Here is a 27,414-nt window from a genome sequence, read left to right on the forward strand (position 1 = left end):
TGATTGCTCAATTTGTATCCATCTTCTCGGTTGAAGTTATGTCTATGTTTATATATCTGGATGGCTTCATAAACCAACCTTTTATCGTAGCCCGACGGTTTGCAGAGTACCTTGGTCTCGGATAAAAACAATATCATGAGAGCGCACAGCGTTATAGCAATGGTCAGCCACGGCAGAGGTATTAGTACTGCCGTGTTTCAGATCTGAATTGTGCTCGTGAACACGGTCCAAGATATGTCGTTTAGTTTCCCCAATGTAACACCCACCACAAGTGCAAATTAGTTTGTAGACTCCAGGATATTGCATGTCAGGAATGACATCCTTCACAGATGGGATTATATCACGGATTTTGTGTATTGTACTAAATCGGACTTGGATCTTATGTTTGTTTAAGATTTGGAAATATTTTTGGTAACGCCTTCTATGTATGGTAACGTGATGGTTTTGATCAGCGTCTCAGGCGGTTGTTTCTCCATGGTTGGAGAAACAGCTTTGCGGATAATGCGGTCCGAGTACCCATTCATCTTGAGAGCCTGGTGTACGTGTTCCAGTTCACTGGCTATGTGGTGTTGGTCAGAAATGCAGTGGGCCCTATGGTGTAGTGTTTTGATGACATGCCAGACGGTGGTGGGAATCAGGTTTCAGATAGGAATCTGTGTGGGTGGCTTTCCTGTAGACAGAATGTCCCAAATAGCCATCAGGTCTCTTCTCAAGCAAAACATCCAGGAATGGTAGCTTACCATCCTTCTCCACTTCCATGGTGAATTTTATGGATGGGTGTATGGAATTAATGTGGTTGAGAAATTGGTTCAATGCTGGCCGGCCATATGGCCAAATGATGCAATTGTCACCTACATATCTCGTCCACAAGGAAGGACGTAGGGTGGATGTCTGGATGGTATCTGTTTCAAATTTCTCCATGAAAACATTCACTATCACTGGTGATAAGGGGGGACCCATAAGGGTACCTTCATTTTGTTTGTAGAAAGTACCATTCCAGGTGAAGTAAGTAATTTTCAATTATTGCTATGGTGGCAGGTACAGGAACCTTGGTGAACAGAGAGACAACATCAAAGCTGACGAGAAAATCATCAGGGGACAGTGAAATTCCCTTGATTAGAGAGACCAAGTGAGCTGAGTTATGTACTGCTGAGGTCGTCTTGCCAGTGAATGGAAGCAAGTTATCAGACAGAAAACGGGCCAGTTTGTAGGTAGGTGAGTTGATAGTGGAAATGATGGGCCGAAGTGGAGTGCCTACTTTATGGATCTTAGGAATACCATAGAATCTGGGTGGTATAGTAGCAGAAGGTTTTAGGGAGAGCTGTTTGGCTGGCTCGAATAGAGAAATGTAACTGGTAATGATATTGTTGTTTTTGTAGTCAGGCTGTTAGGAGGATCTTTGTTGATTTTGGTATAACTGCCATCATTAAGAAGGTATTGGATTTTGTTGTTGTATGTGGTTTTTATCCATGATGACAGTAGCATTGCCCTTGTCGGCCGAGAGGATGACCATGTCCTCTGTCTATTTAAGTTTTGCGAGTTCAGAGTGCTCGTCTTTGCTGATGTTACTAATGGGTTTCTTAGCATGTTTAAGGATGGTGGCAATTTCAGATCTAGCAACGTCTGTCGGGATGTGTCCCAAGCCTTTGAGGGCTAATTCGACCTAGGGGATTATATCATCCACTGGGATGTTAAGAGTGACTGCTAAATTCTACCTTTTCGCTAGACCCGATTTTAGGCTGTTGGAAATTGGGGTGTTCCTCTGATTGATGACAATCTTGTTAACATCTAACTTTTTAACGTGTGGATCTGGCTTCTTTTTTGACAGGAGGTTGAATTTAGCGATCAAGTTAACTTTACATTTGGTTGACATTGAAGTAGCAGAGGAGACTGTCATGTTATCTAAATGGTCCTAATCTGAAGTGGAAATTTTATGTTAATATTAAGTATGATTGTAAGAGAGTTTTGTCAAATCGGAGCAATCTTATTCTCCCTGAGATTAGTGATAGGCTGGCTTTAAACAAGATCCGTTTAGCGTTAGGATAAGTGACAGCAAGCAGATGTGATTGTAATTGCGATCGGTATTACCTTGTTATCATGGCATCTCTTGAGGAAGGTTAGCAACTCGATTAGTTGAGCCTTCTTGTCTCGTTGTCTGTTAAAAGCTCTAACAGATGTGTGAAAACCCTCCCCGTTGAGGCGGTTCAATCTAGATTTGAAGTTTTTGTGACTGCAGGGATCCATACTCTTTGGATCTTTCGGTAAAGTCTCGTAGGTATAAAATAAAATAAATTACATCACGACGTTTCGGGTGCAACACAAGCGTCCGTCATCAGGTGGGACAACCACAGCAAGAAACAATTTTGAAGTGGGGAAAAGTGCTGTCCCACCTGATGACGGACGCTTGTGTTGCACCCGAAACGTCGTGATGTAATTTATTTTATTTTATACCTACGAGACTTTACCGAAAGATCCAAAGAGTATGGATCCCTGCAGTCACGAAAACTTCAAATCTAGTTTCTCATCTTTATTTAATCTTATTTCACGTCTTTTATTACAGCTTTTGTTTGTAAATTTTAATACACCATAACAAACTTATTGTTTGACAATTTCTTCTCGTTCCCAAGTATTGATGAGTACAGGTATCTTTTTGTTGCAAATTCCTGAAATCTTAAAGCAACCCATTTAACCTACTGTAAACAGGCAATGGGTTCAGGAATATGGATCTAATCGGAATTATACAAAATATATATTTTCAAATATATATATTCATATAATGAAGGCATCTCCATGCTGTGTATATCACCGTGTCAAGCATGGAGATTGTTTAACCACTCTTCTTCACCCTGCTCCACGAGAACTGGTGAAAATGAGCTGAGGACTGGTTCAGAGATTACTTTATGACAGTGTGGTCTGTGTTAGAGAGTGCAATGGAGGTAACGCGTGCGTGTTGTGTGTCTCAGATCGGGGAGAGCTGGTTTGAGTCGCAGGACTGCAGCCAGCGCTGCATCTGTGTCAATCCTGGCAATGTGAACTGTGGGGCCTGGGTCTGTGAGGACGACGAGACCTGCGGTGTGGAGGACGGCATCCTGGGCTGCCATGGCTCAGGTGAACCACTCACTGCAGTTTGCGAATTCTGCTTTTTTCAAAAGTTCCATCGTAGTTGCGCTCTTCATATTCATGTTTCACACCATGTCTCTCTGGAGGCCACGTTGTCACCAACAACTCTTTGGAGCTCGGGCTTGTTCGGTCCTTGGTCCTCAGATCTGGAACACTCTGCCCTAAGGCCTGCGCGTGACCTCTGAGATTCTTCCTTTTAGAAATAGTTTTTGTCATTAAGCAGGATTGGTGCAGGGAGACACTTTAAAGAATCTAATTTAGTTTTGTCAGATGCACTTGGTACTAATCTGTTCTCTTTTTTCATTGGCGTCGAAACAGGGCCAACAGTGCCACCAACAACCCCGCCAAAACGTAAGAAAGTTGCATCATGAGCATGTTAACTAAATACATCGCACTACATTAACACATCAAACACTACGCTAACACATCCCACACACTACAAGGGGATGACATGGTGCAGTGAATATCACATTTCAATTTGGACCCAGTGACATAAGTAAAATTCCTGCCCATGACTAACTTCAATGGCAATTCATATTTGAACCAATCCTGGGCCCACACTTCACCAACCCCCAGTGACCAGCGTAGTTAAGTTTAATAAAAAAAAAAACTCCGTATGATCGACATGGTGTGGGGAGACTTTCATTCATGAATGGATTGACAAAATGTCTTGTAAATTATTCACCGTATTGTGATTTTACAATATGAGGTTGACTTCGAAGCGTTAAATGGCAATGAGCACCACCCACTCGTTTAAGAAATTATACACTTTAACTCTGATTATAAAAACACATGGATATTCACGGGTGCATATTTTTTAAAAGCTTAATATTTACATGCCAAAGGCAAAAATGTCTCAAAAATAATTTCCGGTTAATTCGAAAATAATCCTTTTCTCTTTATTCAGCGCCTGGCGACTGCGTGATCACTGGAGACCCTCACTACATCACTTTCGACAAGACGACGCACCACTTCATGGGCGAGTGCAGCTACACGGCAGCCATCCCGTGCAACCAGAGCTCCACCCTGCCCCACTTCAACGTGGAGACAACAAATGAGTTCCGGGGCGGCAGCACGGCCGTGTCTTACGTCAAGGAGGTCCACGTGGATGTCTACGGCCACAGGTTCACCTTGGCCAAAGGACGCCGGGTGCTGGTGAGGGTTTCACTTCACACTTGAATTGTTATTTGCACAGAGCCGGTGCGTGCCATCCAGGAGCCATCACTACAAGGCACAACACTGTCTCTTCGAGTGATATCTCAATAACCATATTGTTCCTCATCGTGATTTATTCATTGTATTGTCCTAAAGCGACTTCCCTTTTAAACAAGTTTTACTCCGCATTTAACAATGTCCACGGTGTCGCCTGATGCTTGAAAGATGCTACCTTCGCTTTTTCCTCCTTTTTGTTTGTATCTTGTATTGTTGAAATGCTGTACGCAGCCGTGGCGTGTACCCTCATTTTTCTCACTCGTGTGTGAATAAACGAATATATATGTATAACTTGATATTTGGAAATTTTATTGGGGAGTTAGGAATTGACCTTCTAAAGAAAGACGTAAAATACGTGAATATTCAATCGATGTTTATGCCATAATTCCTCGAAGGAAATATGCTGATGTTACAAAAAATAGTGGATAAAATATGCCTAATAAACAATATATTTAGTTTACGATAATGCACTGTGCATTATTGATCCTCCTGCGAGGTCTCTACATAAAATGCTCTGTGTTTTGTTTACAGGTGGATGGGCTGCGCGTGACTCCACCGTTCCTCATGTCCGGGGTGTACATCCAACTGAGTGGATCCTACGTTGTGCTCGAGACCAATTTCAATCTGGTTGTTCGGTTTGATGGGAACCACCATGTGGAGATAGTCGTGCCTGGAGAATACGCGGGGCAACTGTGCGGAATATGCGGTGAGTTGATCTCTTGGGAGAATAACACAATAAGCAGCTGACTGGACAATGTAGAATAAAAAACATGTCATTGTTGTTGACACGGGGGTTACAGTTAGGAGAGTATGAACAGGGCCTTTTATAAGCGTGGCGAATGGACGAATGCATGGATGTCGACAGCGCAGCTGAGCAAGGACAACATAACAGCCTGGAGAGGCAGCTGTTCGCTGCACAGATGAGGAGTTAGCCAAGTGAGGAAACCTCATATGGTGACTAAGAGAGAGAGAAACGTGACTGCAGTGGTAGCATACAAGCACTGAAGTCGAGTTGGAAAAATGTACTTCTGTTGTGGGGAGCAATTCTAAAAGAGATCAAATGTCAGCTACCTGTCCATTTTGCACGTATTAATTGGAAAACACTGCAGGCTTCAATTTCAACCATAGAGCATTATCAGCCATGCATTCCAACTAAAATGAAATCGTTGACGCATTCCATTAAAAAGAGATGTTTTGCATGTAAACCATCTAGATTGCAAATACAATAATGGAACGATTTGTGTTGTTTTACAGGGAACTTTAATGGAGATGGTTCAGATGACAATCTGAAGCCGGATGGGTCAGCAGCGGCCTCATCAAGCGAGCTGGGAAACAGCTGGAGAGTGTTCAACAGTTCTGATGATGAGTGAGAATCCGTTCTTCTCAATTATTTCCATGCACTTCTGCTAATTACAACAGTGCCATTGCAAAAGCCTCTGGATAATACACATGGAAGACATTGGTATTGACAGCCATTCGAGATAGATAAGAAGTGGCAATCATGAGCCCCATGCTGACATTATATCTGACTGTTGTGCCACTGATGTTGTATTTGTGTCAGCTGTTTGGGCTACATTGAGTTATCTTCATGATGATGATGATTAATGACGACTGTGATTATGTTACCAGTGATGTTTTCTCTGTCAAACTCGGTGATAGTAACCTGCGCGTCTGTTTGTTGACAGTTGCCAAGATGATACCGGGGAAATACCTCCATGTGATGAGAATGACAAGAACCTGTATGAATCGGATACGTTCTGTGGAATAATCACTGACCCTGAGGGTGGGTATTGCTCTCCATTAAGTTCAGCTGTTAACTCGTAACTGTGCATGATAATGGACTTCATTATATTGCAGACATTGTGGCATTTCCACTCCATGGAGCTATACCCACAACAAGTTAACCTGTGTGATGGGCTTTCAATTCTAGTTGGCATAATGTTTTTATTATTATTATCACTTTTAAAAATATAGAGGCTAAGACATTTTTATTACACGTATTCTTTTTCAAAACTCTTTCGCTAACCATGATGACATTGTTTCTACAGATAATTAGCGTTCAAAGTTGTGTTGCTATTAATGGGGGCACAGTGCACAAACCATTTCACCGTTGCTGCATCAAGAGGAGTGATGTGCCGATGCCACTAACACTGACATCGTGTTTCTCGCTTCAATCAGGAGCTTTCAAAGAGTGCCACGCGGTGCTGCCTCCACAAGTCTTCTTCGACAACTGCGTGTTCGACCTGTGTGCCACGGACGGGGACCATGGCTCGTTGTGCCAAGCCCTGCAGGCCTACGCCGACCAGTGCGCCCAAGCTGGGGTCATAGTCACGTGGAGGAACAACACCTTCTGCCGTGAGTGCCGCACCTGCTGTGATGTCACCGCCACACTGATTGCCCAGCCATTAAATTTGATTGTGATTTGATGGACATGTGATCGTAAATCTGCTAATCTATAGATGCCTAGATACACCACGCAATTTTGATATAATAAGTGAAATTCAAACCTAACTAGGGTTATCCATTGCATGACAGATGCATTGTTAATTGTGCGGGTGTATTATCCATGAATACTCACCATCTGCTTTACATTGGATGCTACAGATTCCCTGACATTTTAAACAAAGTGGCCTTTTGTGTGATGGTGTTGTTGAAATTTGCTAAATGTCTAAAATGATCTGCCAATTTCTCGATCTGGATTACAAATAACAACATTGCTCTTACTGGCAGACTAATTTCGATGACAAGCTGGTGCTCAGTCACCTCGTGCTGCCCAGAGTCAGCTGCCAATATCCAGCTACATTTGAATATTTACGCGATCTAACCCAAAAAAAACCTGTTATGGATTATATTGGTCACGAAAGCCTATATGTAAAACGGCATTTTGAATGTTTGAGGCAATATGTGGCTCAATGTGTTTTAATTGTTTGAAGTATTTAAGCACCATTTGAATTCGAAGATTATTAAAGATTATTGTTGTGTGTGGCACCCACAGCATTCCCGTGTGAACCTGGCAGCCACTATGAGAGCTGTGCCCCACCGTGCCCGGCCACCTGCAGCAACGCAAATCCCCCGGGTGGCTGCAACCAGCAATGTGCGGAGGGCTGTGTCTGTGATGACGGCTTTGTCCTCTCTGGGGACAAGTGTGTCCCCACAGAGCAGTGCGGTTGCCTGGATAACAATGGCCACTACCATCCGGTGAGCTAAACTAAATTACAAAGAAAAAACAAAAATTTCTGCGCATGTAGATTCCTCTCATATTCCTGTGTTCTGTACTGCCCAACAAGTTGAAGTGTCCGTAATGATAAAAAAAAGAATTCACAGTCATAAGAGTTCTGGTGATGTCACTGCACCGTCACTCCTATATTTTATAATACAGCATCACTGAAGTGACGGCCCAGTAATATTCCTGACGGAAAATATAAGTGAAAATCTCACTTATTACTGAGATCTCAAATTCATTTGGGACAGTCTGGCACACACAGCAACGAATGACCAATATGAGATGTTTGCAATTTTTTTATTTTGTCATCTTTGCTCTTTGGTTCTTTTGGTAAAGTCACGTAGGTATAAAATAAAATAATTAAAATCACGACGTTTTGGGCACAACACAAGCATCCATTATCAGGTGGAACAACCACAGCAAGAAACAATTGCTGAAGTGGTCAAAAGGGCTTCTGTAACAAGAGGCTATATAGGATAAGAGAGTGAGGAGGAGCCAGGCAGGAGAGATAGAGAGGGGGGTGTGGGGTAGGGGGAGAGTAGTGCTGCTCACTGGAGGGATCAAGGAGCGAGCAAGAACAAAATGCCGGGGGGAGGGGGGGGGGGAGTGGGCGGGGCTGGGAGTGGGAGGCTGAAGAAACTGGAGATGCGCATATGAAGGCAACACCATAACGCAGTTAATGTTTTACCTGGTAAATAACATCCTTACAATGATTGCTCAATTTGTATCCATCTTCTCGGTTGAAGTTATGTCTATGTTTATATATCTGGATGGCTTCATAAACCAACCTTTGATCGTAGCCCGACGGTTTGCAGAGTACCTTGGTCTCGGATAAAAACAATATCATGAGAGCGCACAGCGTTATAGCAATGGTCAGCCACGGCGGAGGTATTAGTACTGCCGTGTTTCAGATCTGAATTGTGCTCGTGAACATGGTCCAAGATATGTCGTTTCGTTTCCCCAATGTAACACCCATCACAAGTGCAACTTAGTTTGTAGACTCCAGGATATTGCATGTCAGGAATGACATCCTTCACAGATGGGATTAGATCACGGATTTTGTGTATTATACTAAATTGGACTTGGATCTTATGTTTGTTTAAGATTGGGAAATATTTTTGGAAACGCCTTCTATGTATGGTAACGTGATGGTTTTGATCAGCGTCTCAGGCGTTTGTTTCTCCATGGTTGGAGAAACAGCTTTGCGGATAATGCGGTCCGAGTACCCATTCATCTTGAGAGCCTGGTGTACGTGTTCCAGTTCACTGGCTATGTGGTGTTGGTCAGAAATGCAGTGGGCCCTATGGTGTAGTGTTTTGATGATATGCCAGACGGTGGTGGGAATCAGGTTTCAGATCGGAATCTGTGTGGGTGGATTTCCTGTAGACAGAATGTCCCAAATAGCCATCAAGTCTCTTCTCAAACAAAAACATCCTGGAATGATAGCTTACCATCCTTCTCCACTTCCATGGTGAATTTTATAGATGGGTGTATGGAATTAATGTGGTTGAGAAATTGGTTCAATGCTGGCCGGCCATATGGCCATATGACGAAATTGTCATCTACATATCTCTTCCACAAGGAAGGACGTAGGGTGGATGTCTGGATGGTATCTGTTTCAAATTTCTCCATGAAAACATTCACTATCACTGGTGATAAGGGGGGACCCATAAGGGTACCTTCATTTTGTTTGTAGAAAGTACCATTCCAGGTGAAGTAAGTGTTGGTAAGGCAGTGCCTAACCAGAGTAGGAACATCAGGGTTCAGTCCATGTTGGACAAAATTTTCAATTATTGCTATGGTGTCAGGTACAGGACCTTGGTGAACATCAAAGCTGACGAGAAAATCATCAGGGGACAGTGAAATGCCCTTGATTAGAGAGACCAAGTGAGCTGAGTTATGTACTGCTGAGGTCGTCTTGCCAGTGAATGGAAGCAAGTTATCAGACATAAAACGGGCCAGTTTGTAGGTAGGTGAGTTGATAGTGGAAATGATGGGCCGAAGTGGAGTGCCTACTTTATGGATCTTAGGAATACCATAGAATCTGGGTGGTATAGTAGCAGAAGGTTTTAGGGCGAGCTGTTTGGCTGGCTCGAATAGAGAAATGTAACTGGTAATGATATTGTTGTTTTTGTAGTCAGGCTGTTAGGAGGATCTTTGTTGATTTTGGTGTAACTGCCATCATTAAGAAGGTATTGGATTTTGTTGTTGTATGTGGTTTTATCCACGATGACAGTGGCATTGCCCTTGTCGGCCGAGAGGATGACCATGTCCTCTGTCTATTTAAATTTTGCGAGTTCAGAGTGCTCGTCTTTGCTGATGTTACTAATGGGTTTCTTAGCATTTATAAGGATGGTGGCAATTTCAGATCTAGCAACGTCTGTCGGGATGTGTCCCAAGCCTTTGAGGGCTAATTCGACCTAGGGGATTATATCATCCACTGGGATGTTAAGAGTGACTGCAAAATTCTACCTTTTATCTAGTACCGATTTTAGGCTGTTGGAAATTGGGGTGTTCCTCTGATTGATGACAATCTTGTTAACATCCAACTTTTTAATGTGTGGATCTGGCTTCTTTTTTGACAGGAGGTTGAATTTAGCGATCAAGTTAACTCTACATTTGGTTTACATTGAAGTAGCAGAGGAGACTGTCATGTTATCTAAATGGTCCTAATTTGAAGTGGAATTTTTTTCTGTTAATATTAAGTATGATTGTAAGAGAGTCTTGTCAAATCGGAGCAATCTTATTTTCTCTGAGATTAGTAATAGGCTGGCTTTAAACAAGATCAGTTTAGCGTTAGGATAAGTGACAGCAAGCAGATGTGATTGTAATTGCGATCGGTATTACCTTGTTATCATGGCATCTCTTGAGGAAGGTTAGCAACTCGATTAGTTGAGCCTTCTTGTCTCGTTGTCTGTTAAAAGCTCTAACAGATGTGTGAAAACCCTCCCCGTTGAGGCGGTTCAATCTAGATTTGAAGTTTTTGTGACTGCAGGGATCCATACTCTTTGGATTTTTCGGTCAAGTCACTTAGGTATAAAATAAAATAAATTAAATCACGACGTTTCGGGCGCAACACAAGCGTCCGTCATCAGGTGGGACAACCACAGCAAGAAACAATTTCTGAAGTGAGGAAAAGGGCTGTCCCACCTGATGACGGACGCTTGTGTTGCACCCGAAACGTCGTGATGTAATTTATTTTATTTTATACCTACGAGACTTTACCGAAAGATTCAAAGAGTATGGATCCCTGCAGTCACGAAAACTTCAAATCTAGTTTCTCATCTTTATTTAATCTTATTTCATGTCTTTTATTACGGCTTTTATTTGTTAATTTTAATACACCCTAACAAACTTATTGTTTAACAATTTCTTCTCGTTCCCAAGTATTGATGAGTACAGGTATTTTTTTGTTGCAAATTCCTGAAATCTTAAAGCAACCCATTTAACCTACTGTAAACAGGCAATGGGTTCAGGAATATGGATCTAATCGGAATGATACAAAATATATGCTTTAAAATATATATTTATATAATGAAGGCATCTCCATGCAGTGTATTTCACCGTGTCAAGCATGGAGATTGTTTAACCACTCTTCATCGCCCTGCTCCACGAGAACTGGTGAAAATGAGCTGAGGACTGGTTCAGAGATTACTTTATGACAGTGTGGTCTGCGTTAGAGAGTGCAATGGAGGTAACGCGTGCGTGTTGTGTGTCTCAGATCGGGGAGAGCTGGTTTGAGTCGCAGGACTGCAGCCAGCGCTGCATCTGTGTCAATCCTGGCAATGTGAACTGTGGGGCCTGGGTCTGTGAGGACGACGAGACCTGCGGTGTGGAGGACGGCATCCTGGGCTGCCATGGCTCAGGTGAACCAATCACTGCAGTTTGCGAATTCTGCTTTTTTCAAAAGTTCCATCGTAGTTGCGCTCTTCATATTCATGTTTCACACCATGTCTCTCTGGAGGCCACGTTGTCACCAACAACTCTTTGGAGCTCGGGCTTGTTCGGTCCTTGGTCCTCAGATCTGGAACACTCTGCCCTAAGGCCTCCGCGTGACCTCTGAGATTCTTCCTTTTAGAAATAGTTTTTGTCATTAAGCAGGATTGGTGCAGGGAGACACTTTAAAGAATCTAATTTAGTTTTTTCAGATGCACTTGGTACTAATCTGTTCTCTTTTTTCATTGGCGTCGAAACAGGGCCAACAGTGCCACCAACAACCCCGCCAAAACGTAAGAAAGTTGCATCATGAGCATGTTAACTAAATACATCGCACTACATTAACACATCAAACACTATGCTAACACATCCCACACACTACAAGGGGATGACATGGTGCAGTGAATATCACATTTCAATTTGGACCCAGTGACATAAAATTCCTGCCCATGACTAACTTCAATGGCAATTCATATTTGAACCAATCCTGGGCCCACACTTCACCAACCCCCAGTGACCAGCGTAGTTAAGTTTAATAAAATAAAAACTTCGTATGATCGACATGGTGTGGGGAGACTTTCATTTATGAATGGATTGACAAAATGTCTTGTAAATTATTCACCGTATTGTGTTTTTACAATATGAGGTTGACTTCGAAGCGTTAAATGGCAATGAGCACCACCCACTCGTTTAAGAAATTATACACTTTAACTCTGATTATAAAAACACATGGATTTTCACGGGTGTATATTTTTTCAAAGCTTAATATTTACATGCCAAAGGCAAAAATGTCTCAAAAATAATTACCGGTTAATTCGAAAATAATCCTTTTCTCTTTATTCAGCACCTGGCGACTGCGTGATCACTGGAGACCCTCACTACATCACTTTCGACAAGACGACGCACCACTTCATGGGCGAGTGCAGCTACACGGCAGCCATCCCGTGCAACCAGAGCTCCACCCTGCCCCACTTCAACGTGGAGACAACAAATGAGTTCCGGGGCGGCAGCACGGCCGTGTCTTACGTCAAGGAGGTCCACGTGGATGTCTACGGCCACAGGTTCACCTTGGCCAAAGGACGCCGGGTGCTGGTGAGGGTTTCACTTCACACTTGAATTGTTATTTGCACAGAGCCGGTGCGTGCCATCCAGGAGCCATCACTACAAGGCACAACACTGTCTCTTCGAGTGATATCTCAATAACCATATTGTTCCTCATCGTGATTTATTCATTGTATTGTCCTAAAGCGACTTCCCTTTTAAACAAGTTTTACTCCGCATTTAACAATGTCCACGGTGTCGCCTGATGCTTGAAAGATGCTACCTTCGCTTTTTCCTCCTTTTTGTTTGTATCTTGTATTGTTGAAATGCTGTACGCAGCCGTGGCGTGTACCCTCATTTTTCTCACTCGTGTGTGAATAAACGAATATATATGTATAACTTGATATTTGGAAATTTTATTGGGGAGTTAGGAATTGACCTTCTAAAGAAAGACGTAAAATTCATGAATATTCAGGCGATGTTTATGCCATAATTCCTCGAAGGAAATATGCTGATGTTACAAAAAACAGTGGATAAAATATGCCTAATAAACAATATATTTAGTTTACGATAATGCACTGTGCATTATTGATCCTCCTGCGAGGTCTCTACATAAAATGCTCTGTGTTTTGTTTACAGGTGGATGGGCTGCGCGTGACTCCACCGTTCCTCATGTCCGGGGTGTACATCCAACTGAGTGGATCCTACGTTGTGCTCGAGACCAATTTCAATCTGGTTGTTCGGTTTGATGGGAACCACCATGTGGAGATAATCGTGCCTGGAGAATACGCGGGGCAACTGTGCGGAATCTGCGGTGAGTTGATCTCCTGGGTGAAAAACACAATAAGCAGCTGACTGGACAATGTAGAATAAAAAACATGTCATTGTTGTTGACACGGGGGTTACAGTTAGGAGAGTATGAACAGGGCCTTTTATAAGCGTGGCGAATGGACGAATGCATGGATGTCGACAGCGCAGCTGAGCAAGGACAACATTACAGCCTGGAGAGGCAGCTGTTCGCAGCACAGATGAGGAGTTAGCCAAGTGAGGAAACCTCATATGGTGACTAAGAGAGAGAGAAACGTGACTGCAGTGGCAGCATACAAGCACTGAAGTCGAGTTGGAAAAATGTACTTCTGTTGTGGGGAGCAATTCTAAAAGAGAAAAAATGTCAGCTACCTGTCCATTTTGCACGTATTAATTGGAAAACACTGCAGGCTTCATTTTCAACCATAGAGCATTATCAGCCATACATTTCAACTAAAATTAAATCGTTGAGGCATTCCATTAAAAAGAGATGTTTTGCATGTAAACCATCTAGATTGAAAATACAATAATGGAACGATTTGTGTTGTTTTACAGGGAACTTTAATGGAGATGGTTCAGATGACAATCTGAAGCCGGATGGGTCAGCAGCGGCCTCATCAAGCGAGCTGGGAAACAGCTGGAGAGTGTTCAACAGTTCTGATGATGAGTGAGAATCCGTTCTTCTCAATTATTTCCATGCACTTCTGCTAATTACAACAGTGCCATTGCAAAAGCCTCTGGATAATACACATGGAAGACATTGGTATTGACAGCCATTCGAGCTCGAGATAGATAAGAAGTGGCAAACATGAGCCCCATGCTGACATTAGATCTGACTGTTGTGCCACTGATGTTGTATTTGTGTCAGCTGTTTGGGCTACATTGAGTTATCTTCATGATGATGATGATTAATGACGACTGTGATTATGTTACCAGTGATGTTTTCTCTGTCAAACTCGGTGATGGTAACCTGCGCGTCTGTTTGTTGACAGTTGCCAAGATGATACCGGGGAAATACCTCCATGTGATGAGAATGACAAGAACCTGTATGAATCGGATACGTTCTGTGGAATAATCACTGACCCTGAGGGTGGGTATTGCTCTCCATTAAGTTCAGCTGTTAACTCGTAACTGTGCATGATAATGGACTTCATTACATTGCAGACATTGTGGCATTTCCACTCCATGGAGCTATACCCACAACAAGTTAACCTGTGTGATGGGCTTTCAATTCTAGTTGGCATAATGTTTTTATTATTATTATCACTTTTAAAAATATACAGGCTAAGACATTTTATTACACGTATTCTTTTTCAAAACTCTTTCGCTATCCATGATGACATTGTTTCTACAGATAATTAGCGTTCAAAGTTGTGTTGCTATTAATGGGGGCACAGTGCACAAACCATTTCACCGTTGCTGCATCAAGAGGAGTGATGTGCCGATGCCACAAACACTGACATCGTGTTTCTCGCTTCAATCAGGAGCTTTCAAAGAGTGCCACGCGGTGCTGCCTCCACAAGTCTTCTTCGACAACTGCGTGTTCGACCTGTGTGCCACGGACGGGGACCACGGCTCGTTGTGCCAAGCCCTGCAGGCCTACGCCGACCAGTGCGCCCAAGCTGGGGTCATAGTCACGTGGAGAAACAACACCTTCTGCCGTGAGTGCCGCACCTGCTGTGATGTCACCGCCACACTGATTGCCCAGCCATTAAATTTGATTGTGATTTGATGGACATGTGATCGTAAATCTGCTAATCTATAGATGCCTAGATACACCACGCAATTTTGATATAATAAGTGAAATTCAAACCTAACTAGGGTTCTCCATTGCATGACAGATGCATTGTTAATAGTGCGGGTGTATTATCCACGAATACTCACCATCTGCTTTACATTGGATGCTACAGATTCCCTGACATTTTAAACAAAGTGGCCTTTTGTGTGATGGTGTTGTTGAAATTTGCTAAATGTCTAAAATGATCTGCCAATTTCTCGATCTGGATTACAAATAACAACATTGCTCTTACTGGCAGACTAATTTCGATGACAAGCTGGTGCTCAGTCACCTCGTGCTGCCCAGAGTCAGCTGCCAATATCCAGCTACATTTGAATATTTACGCGATCTAACCCAAAAAAAACCTGTTATGGATTATATTGGTCACGAAAGCCTATATGTAAAACGGCATTTTGAATGTTTGAGGTAATATGTGGCTCAATGTGTTTTAATTGTTTGAAGTATTTAAGCACCATTTGAATTCGAAGATTATTAAAGATTATTGTTGTGTGTGGCACCCACAGCATTCCCGTGTGAACCTGGCAGCCACTATGAGAGCTGTGCCCCACCGTGCCCGGCCACCTGCAGCAACGCAAATCCTCCGGGTGGCTGCAACCAGCAATGTGCGGAGGGCTGTGTCTGTGACGACGGCTTTGTCCTCTCTGGGGACAAGTGTGTCCCCACAGAGCAGTGCGGTTGCCTGGATAACAATGGCCACTACCATCCGGTGAGCTAAACTAAATTACAAAGAAAAAACAAAAATTTCTGCGCATGTAGATTCTTCTCATATTCCTGTGTTCTGTACTGCCCAACAAGTTGAAGTGTCCGTAATGATAAAAAAAAGAATTCACAGTCATAAGAGTTCTGGTGATGTCACTGCACCATCACTCCTATATTTTATAATACAGCATCACTGAAGTGACGGCCCAGTAATATTCCTGACGGAAAATATAAGTGAAAATCTCACTTATTACTGAGATCTCAAATTCATTTGGGACAGTCTGGCACACATAGCAACGAATAACGAACATGAGATGTTTGCATTTTTTATTTTGTCATCTTTGCTCTTTGGTTCTTTTGGTAAAGTCACGTAGGTATAAAATAAAATAATTAAAATCACGACGTTTTGGGCACAACACAAGCATCCATTATCAGGTGGAACAACCACAGCAAGAAACAATTGCTGAAGTGGTCAAAAGGGCTGCTGTAACAAGAGGCTATATAGGATAAGAGAGTGAGGAGGAGCCAGGCAGGAGAGATAGAGAGGGGGGTGTGGGGTAGGGGGAGAGTAGTGCTACTCACTGCAGGGATCAAGGAGCGAGCAAGAACAAAATGCCGGGGGGAGGGGGGGGGGAGTGGGCGGGGCTGGGAGTGGGAGGCTGAAGAAACTGGAGATGCGCATATGAAGGCAACACCATAACGCAGTTAATGTTTTACCTGGTAAATAACATCCTTACATCTAGATTTGAAGCTTTCGTGACTGCAATGATTCATATTCTTAGGTTTTTTTTTCTTCGGGAAAGTCACGTAGGTAAAAACATTAAAAAGTAAAATAAAATAAAAATAAAAATCATGACGTTTCGGAGGCAACACAAGCTTCCGTCTTCAGGTGGTACCGTCACAGCCACGACAGCTGTATCAAGTAAATGAGAGATTGCAGGAGTTACCACTGCGTTTATATAATGGTTGGAGAAGGTGGTGGGGCAAGGGCCGCATACTTATTATTAATATGGTAAGGTGAGGCTTGAGACTAAGAATAGACTGCATAACAAAGGCTGAACAAAGGCTGAGCCTTTGTTATGGAGAGGTGCGGTTTGTGACTCAACCTGTAACAGGGAGACCACCACTAAACATGGTAAAACAGTAATGGTTGTCTGTCAAATAAGATTGGCAAATAAGTGTAGTTAAATCTTTTTTGCATGGTTAATCACATCTTTCCAATGATTACTCAGTTTGTAACCGTCATCACGGTTGAAATTATGTCTGTGTTTGTATATTTGTATGGCTTCGTGTACAAACCTTTGATGGTAGCCAGGAGGTTTGCAGAGAACCTTGGTCTCGGAAAATACAATTTCATGACAGCCCACCGAGTTGTAGCAATGATCGGCAACGGCCGAAGAATCAGTTCTGCCGTGTTTCAGATCTGACTTGAGCACAAGTCAGATCTGCCGTGTTTCAGATCTGAAAAAAAACCTAAGAACATAATTACAATGATTACTCAATTTGTATCCATCTTCTCGGTTGAAGTTATGTCTATGTTTATATATCTTGATGGCTTCATAAACCAACCTTTTATCGTAGCCCGACGGTTTGCAGAGTACCTTGGTCTCAGATAAAAACAATATCATGAGAGCGCACAGCGTTATAGCAATGGTCAGCCACGGCAGAGGTATTAGTACTGCCGTGTTTCAGATCTGAATTGTGCTCGTGAACACGGTCCAAGATATGTCGTTTCGTTTCCCCAATGTAACACCCACCACAAGTGCAAATTAGTTTGTAGACTCCAGGATATTGCATGTCAGGAATGACATCCTTCACAGATGGGATTATATCACGGATTTTGTGTATTGTACTAAATCGGACTTGGATCTTATGTTTGTTTAAGATTTGGAAATATTTTTGGAAACGCCTTCTATGTATGGTAACGTGATGGTTTTGATCAGCGTCTCAGGCGGTTGTTTCTCCATGGTTGGAGAAACAGCTTTGCGGATAATGCGGTCCGAGTACCCATTCATCTTGAGAGCCTGGTGTACGTGTTCCAGTTCACTGGCTATGTGGTGTTTGTCAGAAATGCAGTGGGCCCTATGGTGTAGTGTTTTGATGACATGCCAGACGGTGGTGGGAATCAGGTTTCAGATAGGAATCTGTGTGGGTGGCTTTCCTGTAGACAGAATGTCCCAAATAGCCATCAGGTCTCTTCTCAAACAAAACATCCAGGAATGGTAGCTTACCATCCTTCTCCACTTCCATGGTGAATTTTATGGATGGGTGTATGGAATTAATGTGGTTTAGAAATTGGTTCAATGCTGGCCGGCCATATGGCCAAATGACGCAATTCTCATCTACATATCTCGTCCACAAGGAAGGACGTAGGGTGGATGTCTGGATGGTATCTGTTTCAAATTTCTCCATGAAAACATTCACTATCACTGGTGATAAGGGGGGACCCATAAGGGTACCTTCATTTTGTTTGTAGAAAGTACCATTCCAGGTGAAGTAAGTAATTTTCAATTATTGCTATGGTGGCAGGTACAGGAACCTTGGTGAACAGAGAGACAACATCAAAGCTGACGAGAAAATCATCAGGGGACAGTGAAATTCCCTTTATTAGAGAGACCAAGTGAGCTGAGTTATGTACTGCTGAGGTCGTCTTGCCAGTGAATGAAAGCAAGTTATCAGACAGAAAACGGGCCAGTTTGTAGGTAGGTGACTTGATAGTGGAAATGATGGGCCGAAGTGGAGTGCCTACTTTATGGATCTTAGGAATACCATAGAATCTGGGTGGTATAGTAGCAGAAGGTTTTAGGGAGAGCTGTTTGGCTGGCTCGAATAGAGAAATGTAACTGGTAATGATATTGTTGTTTTTGTAGTCAGGCTGTTAGGAGGATCTTTGTTGATTTTGGTATAACTGCCATCATTAAGAAGGTATTGGATTTTGTTGTTGTATGTGGTTTTTATCCATGATGACAGTAGCATTGCCCTTGTCGGCCGCGAGGATGACCATGTCCTCTGTCTATTTAAGTTTTGCGAGTTCAGAGTGCTCGTCTTTGCTGATGTTACTAATGGGTTTCTTAGCATTTTTAAGGATGGTGGCAATTTCAGATCTAGCAACATCTGTCGGGATGTGTCCCAAGCCTTCGAGGGCTAATTCGACCTAGGGGATTATATCATCCACTGGGATGTTAAGAGTGACTGCTAAATTCTACCTTTTCGCTAGACCCGATTTTAGGCTGTTGGAAATTGGGGTGTTCCTCTGATTGATGACAATCTTGTTAACATCAAACTTTTTAACGTGTGGATCTGGCTTCTTTTTTGACAGGAGGTTGAATTTAGCGATCAAGTTAACTTTACATTTGGTTGACATTGAAGTAGCAGAGGAGACTGTCATGTTATCTAAATGGTCCTAATCTGAAGTGGAAATGTTCTGTTAATATTAAGTATGATTGTAAGAGAGTTTTGTCAAATCGGAGCAATCTTATTCTCCCTGAGATTAGTGATAGGCTGGCTTTAAACAAGATCCGTTTAGCGTTAGGATAAGTGACAGCAAGCAGATGTGATTGTAATTGCGATCGGTATTACCTTGTTATCATGGCATCTCTTGAGGAAGGTTAGCAACTCGATTAGTTGAGCCTTCTTGTCTCGTTGTCTGTTAAAAGCTCTAACAGATGTGTGAAAACCCTCCCCGTTGAGGCGGTTCAATCTAGATTTGAAGTTTTTGTGACTGCAGGGATCCATACTCTTTGGATCTTTCGGTCAAGTCACTTAGGTATAAAATAAAATAAATTAAATCACGACGTTTCGGGCGCAACACAAGCGTCCGTCATCAGGTGGGACAACCACAGCAAGAAACAATTTCTGAAGTGAGGAAAAGGGCTGTCCCACCTGATGACGGACGCTTGTGTTGCACCCGAAACGTCATGATGTAATTCATTTTATTTTATACCTACGAGACTTTACCGAAAGATCCAAAGAGTATGGATCCCTGCAGTCACGAAAACTTCAAATCTAGTTTCTCATCTTTATTTAATCTTATTTCATGTCCTTTATTACGGCTTTTATTTGTTAATTTTAATACACCATAACGAACTTATTGTTTAACAATTTCTTCTCGTTCCCAAGTATTGATGAGTACAGGTATCTTTTTGTTGCAAATTCCTGAAATCTTAAAGCAACCCATTTAACCTACTGTAATCAGGCAAAGGGTTCAGGAATATGGATCTAATCGGAATTATACAAAATATATGTTTTAAAATATATATTAATATAATGAAGGCATCTCCATGCTGTGTATATCACCGTGTCAAGCATGGAGATTGTTTAACCACTCTTCTTCACCCTGCTCCACGAGAACTGGTGAAAATGAGCTGAGGACTGGTTCAGAGATTACTTTATGACAGTGTGGTCTGCGTTAGAGAGTGCAATGGAGGTAACGTGTGCGTGTTGTGTGTCTCAGATCGGGGAGAGCTGGTTTGAGTCGCAGGACTGCAGCCAGCGCTGCATCTGTGTCAATCCTGGCAATGTGAACTGTGGGGCCTGGGTCTGTGAGGACGACGAGACCTGCGGTGTGGAGGACGGCATCCTGGGCTGCCATGGCTCAGGTGAACCACTCACTGCAGTTTGCGAATTCTGCTTTTTTCAAAAGTTCCATCGTAGTTGCGCTCTTCATATTCATGTTTCACACCATGTCTCTCTGGAGGCCACGTTGTCACCAACAACTCTTTGGAGCTCGGGCTTGTTCAGTCCTTGGTCCTCAGATCTGGAACACTCTGCCCTAAGGCCTGCGCGTGACCTCTGAGATTCTTCCTTTTAGAAATAGTTTTTGTCATTAAGCAGTATTGGTGCAGGGAGACACTTTAAAGAATCTAATTTAGTTTTTTCAGATACACTTGGTACTAATCTGTTCTCTTTTTTCATTGGCGTCGAAACAGGGCCAACAGTGCCACCAACAACCCCGCCAAAACGTAAGAAAGTTGCATCATGAGCATGTTAACTAAATACATCGCACTACATTAACACATCAAACACTACGCTAACACATCCCACACACTACAAGGGGATGACATGGTGCAGTGAATATCACATTTCAATTTGGACCCAGTGACATAAAATTCCTGCCCATGACTAACTTCAATGGCAATTCATATTTGAACCAATCCTGGGCCCACACTTCACCAACCCCCAGTGACCAGCGTAGTTAAGTTTAATAAAATAAAAACTTCGTATGATCGACATGGTGTGGGGAGACTTTCATTCATGAATGGATTGACAAAATGTCTTGTAAATTATTCACCGTATTGTGTTTTTACAATATGAGGTTGACTTCGAAGCGTTAAATGGCAATGAGCACCACCCACTCGTTTAAGAAATTATACACTTTAACTCTGATTATAAAAACACATGGATATTCACGGGTGTATATTTTTTCAAAGCTTAATATTTACATGCCAAAGGCAAAAATGTCTCAAAAATAATTACCGGTTAATTCGAAAATAATCCTTTTCTCTTTATTCAGCGCCTGGCGACTGCGTGATCACTGGAGACCCTCACTACATCACTTTCGACAAGACGACGCACCACTTCATGGGCGAGTGCAGCTACACGGCAGCCATCCCGTGCAACCAGAGCTCCACCCTGCCCCACTTCAACGTGGAGACAACAAATGAGTTCCGGGGCGGCAGCACGGCCGTGTCTTACGTCAAGGAGGTCCACGTGGATGTCTACGGCCACAGGTTCACCTTGGCCAAAGGACGCCGGGTGCTGGTGAGGGTTTCACTTCACACTTGAATTGTTATTTGCACAGAGCCGGTGCGTGCCATCCAGGAGCCATCACTACAAGGCACAACACTGTCTCTTCGAGTGATATCTCAATAACCATATTGTTCCTCATCGTGATTTATTCATTGTATTGTCCTGAAGCGACTTCCCTTTTAAACAAGTTTTACTCCACATTTAACAATGACCACGGTGTCGCCTGATGCTTGAAAGATGCTACCTTCGCCTTTTCCTCCTTTATGTTTGTATCTTGTATTGTTGAAATGATGTACGCAGCCGTGGCGTGTCGCCTCATTTTTCTCACTTGTGTGTGAATAAACGAATTTATATGTATAATTTGACATTCGGAAATTTTATTGGGGAGTTAGGAATTGACCTTCTAAAGAAAGACGTAAAATACATGAATATTCAAGCGATGTTTATGCCATAATTCCTCGAAGGAAATATGCTGATGTTACAAAAAACAGTGGATAAAATATGCCTAATAAACAATATATTTAGTTTACGATAATGCACTGTGCATTATTGTTCCTCCTGCGAGGTCTCTACATAAAATGCTCTGTGTTTTGTTTACAGGTGGATGGGCTGCGCGTGACTCCACCGTTCCTCATGTCCGGGGTGTACATCCAACTGAGTGGATCCTACGTTGTGCTCGAGACCAATTTCAATCTGGTTGTTCGGTTTGATGGGAACCACCATGTGGAGATAATCGTGCCTGGAGAATACGCGGGGCAACTGTGCGGAATCTGCGGTGAGTTGATCTTCTGGGTGAAAAACACAATAAGCAGCTGACCGGACAATGTAGAATAAAAAACATGTCATTGTTGTTGACACGGGGGTTACAGTTAGGAGAGTATGAACAGGGCCTTTTATAAGCGTGGCGAATGGACGAATGCATGGATGTCGACAGCGCAGCTGAGCAAGGACAACATTACAGCCTGGAGAGGCAGCTGTTCGCAGCACAGATGAGGAGTTGGCCAAGTGAGGAAACCTCATATGGTGACTAAGAGAGAGAGAAACGTGACTGCAGTGGCAGCATACAAGCACTGAAGTCGAGTTGGAAAAATGTACTTCTGTTGTGGGGAGCAATTCTAAAAGAGAAAAAATGTCAGCTACCTGTCCATTTTGCACGTATTAATTGGAAAACACTGCAGGCTTCATTTTCAACCATAGAGCATTATCAGCCATACATTTCAACTAAAATGAAATCGTTGAGGCATTCCATTAAAAAGAGATGTTTTGCATGTAAACCATCTAGATTGAAAATACAATAATGGAACGATTTGTGTTGTTTTACAGGGAACTTTAATGGAGATGGTTCAGATGACAATCTGAAGCCGGATGGGTCAGCAGCGGCCTCATCAAGCGAGCTGGGAAACAGCTGGAGAGTGTTCAACAGTTCTGATGATGAGTGAGAATCCGTTCTTCTCAATTATTTCCATGCACTTCTGCTAATTACAACAGTGCCATTGCAAAAGCCTCTGGATAATACACATGGAAGACATTGGTATTGACAGCCATTCGAGCTCGAGATAGATAAGAAGTGGCAAACATGAGCCCCATGCTGACATTAGATCTGACTGTTGTGCCACTGATGTTGTATTTGTGTCAGCTGTTTGGGCTACATTGAGTTATCTTCATGATGATGATGATTAATGACGACTGTGATTATGTTACCAGTGATGTTTTCTCTGTCAAACTCGGTGATGGTAACCTGCGCGTCTGTTTGTTGACAGTTGCCAAGATGATACCGGGGAAATACCTCCATGTGATGAGAATGACAAGAACCTGTATGAATCGGATACGTTCTGTGGAATAATCACTGACCCTGAGGGTGGGTATTGCTCTCCATTAAGTTCAGCTGTTAACTCGTAACTGTGCATGATAATGGACTTCATTACATTGCAGACATTGTGGCATTTCCACTCCATGGAGCTATACCCACAACAAGTTAACCTGTGTGATGGGCTTTCAATTCTAGTTGGCATAATGTTTTTATTATTATTATCACTTTAAAAAATATAGAGGCTAAGACATTTTTATTACACGTATTCTTTTTCAAAACTCTTTCGCTATCCATGATGACATTGTTTCTACAGATAATTAGCGTTCAAAGTTGTGTTGCTATTAATGGGGGCACAGTGCACAAACCATTTCACCGTTGCTGCATCAAGAGGAGTGATGTGCCGATGCCACTAACACTGACATCGTGTTTCTCGCTTCAATCAGGAGCTTTCAAAGAGTGCCACGCGGTGCTGCCTCCACAAGTCTTCTTCGACAACTGCGTGTTCGACCTGTGTGCCACGGACGGGGACCACGGCTCGTTGTGCCAAGCCCTGCAGGCCTACGCCGACCAGTGCGCCCAAGCTGGGGTCATAGTCACGTGGAGAAACAACACCTTCTGCCGTGAGTGCGCACCTGCTGTGATGTCACCGCCACACTGATTGCCCAGCCATTAAATTTGATTGTTATTTGATGGACATGTGATCGTAAATCTGCTAATCTATAGATGCCTAGATACACCACGCAATTTTGATATAATAAGTGAAATTCAAACCTAACTAGGGTTCTCCATTGCATGACAGATGCATTGTTAATAGTGCGGGTGTATTATCCATGAATACTCACCATCTCTTTTACATTGGATGCTACAGATTCCCTGACATTTTAAACAAAGTGGCCTTTTGTGTGATGGTGTTGTTGAAATTTGCTAAATGTCTAAAATGATCTGCCAATTTCTCGATCTGGATTACAAATAACAACATTGCTCTTACTGGCAGACTAATTCCGATGACAAGCTGGTGCTCAGTCACCTCGTGCTGCCCAGAGTCAGCTGCCAATTCTAGATTTGAAGCTTTCGTGACTGCAAGGAATCATCTTCTTAGGTTTTTTCGGTAAAGTCACGTAGGTAAAACATCAAAATGAATGAAAATAAAATAAAATAAAATAAAAAATCACGACGTTTCGGAGGCAACACAAGTCTCCGTCATCAGGTGGGACCGTCACAGCCAGATTAGCTGCATCAAGTGAGGCAATGATTCAAGATGTAATCCCTTAAAAGCGAGTTGAGGGGGGGAGGAGAGTGAGGGGGGAGCTCATCAGACTATGGTAGCCAATGAATGGAACGTATCGGGAGGGAGGGGGGGCGAGGCCAAAAGGGTGGGGGATGGCGTGCAAGCGATTGTGCGCAAGCGGCTAATTACTGCACACGCCAACGCAATGCAGCGATTATGCGCAAGCTCCCAACTGCCGCACACGCCAACACAATGGGCAGAGAGGGGGAGGGAAGCTCTAATACACATGATAGACAAAAGAACGAAAATGCCCATGTTAATACCAATGCTGGCTGAACAATGAAGAGAGTACTGTTAAAATATAACTGGGGATGTTAACACTCGGTAAAGTAAAGTAAAATAGTGCCTGTCAGATAAGATGGTCCAAAAAATTGTAATTAAGTCTTTTTTGCGTGGTTGATAACATCTTTCCAATGATTACTAAGTTTGTACCCATCATCACGGTTGAAATTATGTCTGTGTTTGTATATTTGTATGGCTTCGTGTACAAACCTTTGATGGTAGCCGGGAGGTTTGCAGAGAACCTTGGTCTCGGAAAAGACAATTTCATGAAAGCCCACCGAGTTGTAGCAATGATCGGCAACGGCAGAAGAATCAGTTCTGCCGTGTTTCAGATCTGACTTGTGCTCGCGGACACGATCAGAAACATGACGTTTCGTTTCTCCAATGTAGCAATCACCACAAATGCAACTCAATTTGTAGACTCCAGGATACTGTAAGTCAGGAACGACATCCTTCACAGATGGAATCAGATCACGGATTTTATGCACTTTTCCGATTCAGTACAGTGCATAAAATCCGTGATCTGATTCCATCTGTGAAGGATGTCGTTCCTGACTTACAGTATCCTGGAGTCTACAAATTGAGTTGCATTTGTGGTGATTGCTACATTGGAGAAACGAAACGTCATGTTTCTGATCGTGTCCGCGAGCACAAGTCAGATCTGAAACACGGCAGAACTGATTCTTCTGCCGTTGCCGATCATTGCTACAACTCGGTGGGCTTTCATGAAATTGTCTTTTCCGAGACCAAGGTTCTCTGCAAACCTCCCGGCTACCATCAAAGGTTTGTACACGAAGCCATACAAATATACAAACACAGACATAATTTCAACCGTGATGATGGGTACAAACTTAGTAATCATTGGAAAGATGTTATCAACCACGCAAAAAAGACTTAATTACAATTTTTTGGACCATCTTATCTGACAGGCACTATTTGACTTTACTTTACCGAGTGTTAACATCCCCAGTTATTTTTTAACAGTACTCTCTTCATTGTTCAGCCAGCATTGGTATTAACATGGGCATTTTCGTTCTTTTGTCTATCATGTGTATTAGAGCTTCCCTCCCCCTCTCTGCCCATTGTGTTGGCGTGTGCGGCAGTTGGCCGCTTGCGCATAATCGCTCCATTGTGTTGGCGTGTGCAGTAATTAGCCGCTTGCGCACAATCGTTTGCACGCCGTCGCCCACCCTTTTGGCCTCGCCCCCCCTCCCTCCCGATACGTTCCATTCATTGGCTACCATAGTCTGATGAGCTCCCCCCTCCCTCTCCTCCCCCCCTCAACTCGCTTTTAAGGAAATACATCTTGAATCATTGCCTCACTTGATGCAGCTAATCTGGCTGTGACGGTCCCACCTGATGACGGAGACTTGTGTTGCCTCCGAAACGTCGTGATTTTTTATTTTATTTTATTTTCATTCATTTTGATGTTTTACCTACGTGACTTTACCGAAAAAACCTAAGAAAAAGTCAGCTGCCAATATCCAGCTACATTTGAATATGCGATCTAACCCGAAAAAAACCTGTTATGGATTATATTGGTCACGAAAGCCTATATGTAAAACGGCATTTTGAATGTTTGAGGTAATATGTGGCTCAATGTGTTTTAAGTTTTGAAGTATTTAACCACCATTTGAATTCAAAGATTATTAAAGATTATTGTTGTGTGTGGCACCCACAGCATTCCCGTGTGAACCTGGCAGCCACTATGAGAGCTGTGCCCCACCGTGCCCGGCCACCTGCAGCAACGCAAATCCCCCGGGTGGCTGCAACCAGCACTGTGCGGAGGGCTGTGTCTGTGACGACGGCTTTGTCCTCTCTGGGGACAAGTGTGTCCCCACAGAGCAGTGCGGTTGCCTGGATAACAATGGCCACTACCATCCGGTGAGCTAAACAAAATTGCAAAGAAAAAACAAAAATTTCTGCGCATGTAGATTCCTCTCATATTCCTGTGTTCTGTACTGCCCAACAAGTTGAAGTGTCCTTAATGATGAAAAAATAATTCACAGTCATTAGAGTTCTGGTGATGTCACTGCACCGTCACTCCTATATTTTATAATACAGCATCACCGAAGTGACGGCCCAGTAATATTCCTGACGGAAAATATAAGTGAAAATCTCACTTATTACTGAGATCTCAAATTCATTTGGGACAGTCTGGCACACATAGCAACGAATAACCAATATGAGATGTTTGCATTTTTTATTTTGTCATCTTTACTCTTTGGTTCTATTGGTAAAGTCACGTAGGTATAAAATAAAATAAATAAAATCACGACGTTTTGGGCACAACACAAGCGTCCGTTATTAGGTGGAACAACCACAGCAAGAAACAATTGCTGAAGTGGGCAAAAGGGCTGCTGTAACAAGAGGCTATAGAGGATAAGAGAGTGAGGAGGAGCCAGGCAGGAGAGATAGAGAGGGGGGTGTGGGGTAGGGGGAGAGTAGTG

General features: G+C 42.9%; 1 protein-coding gene and 1 long non-coding RNA gene across 2 annotated transcripts in view; both read left to right on the top strand.

Annotated features, from left to right (window-relative positions):
* The first annotated feature begins 3,036 nt into the window (after nucleotides 1-3,036).
* On the top strand, nucleotides 3,037-4,114 carry LOC144948850 (uncharacterized). The gene is made up of 3 exons (XR_013640200.1): nucleotides 3,037-3,108; nucleotides 3,439-3,471; nucleotides 4,028-4,114. It is a non-coding gene; the product is annotated as an uncharacterized LOC144948850 (long non-coding RNA).
* An 8,289-nt stretch (nucleotides 4,115-12,403) lies between these two features.
* LOC144948818 (IgGFc-binding protein-like) overlaps nucleotides 12,404-27,414 on the top strand; it is a 58,050-nt gene continuing 43,039 nt past the window's right edge. Inside the window, exons 1-14 of the mRNA XM_078878470.1 lie at nucleotides 12,404-12,583; nucleotides 13,172-13,346; nucleotides 13,895-14,006; nucleotides 14,332-14,429; nucleotides 14,824-15,000; nucleotides 15,641-15,843; nucleotides 20,290-20,434; nucleotides 20,765-20,797; nucleotides 21,349-21,596; nucleotides 22,185-22,359; nucleotides 22,908-23,019; nucleotides 23,345-23,442; nucleotides 23,838-24,014; nucleotides 26,646-26,848. Coding sequence (XP_078734596.1) covers nucleotides 12,404-12,583; nucleotides 13,172-13,346; nucleotides 13,895-14,006; nucleotides 14,332-14,429; nucleotides 14,824-15,000; nucleotides 15,641-15,843; nucleotides 20,290-20,434; nucleotides 20,765-20,797; nucleotides 21,349-21,596; nucleotides 22,185-22,359; nucleotides 22,908-23,019; nucleotides 23,345-23,442; nucleotides 23,838-24,014; nucleotides 26,646-26,848 — 2,136 coding nt within the window. The remainder of the gene's footprint in view (nucleotides 12,584-13,171; nucleotides 13,347-13,894; nucleotides 14,007-14,331; nucleotides 14,430-14,823; nucleotides 15,001-15,640; nucleotides 15,844-20,289; nucleotides 20,435-20,764; nucleotides 20,798-21,348; nucleotides 21,597-22,184; nucleotides 22,360-22,907; nucleotides 23,020-23,344; nucleotides 23,443-23,837; nucleotides 24,015-26,645; nucleotides 26,849-27,414) is intronic.

Source organism: Lampetra fluviatilis, chromosome 51, assembly GCF_964198595.1.
Source record: "Lampetra fluviatilis chromosome 51, kcLamFluv1.1, whole genome shotgun sequence".
Lineage (NCBI taxonomy): Eukaryota > Metazoa > Chordata > Hyperoartia > Petromyzontiformes > Petromyzontidae > Lampetra > Lampetra fluviatilis.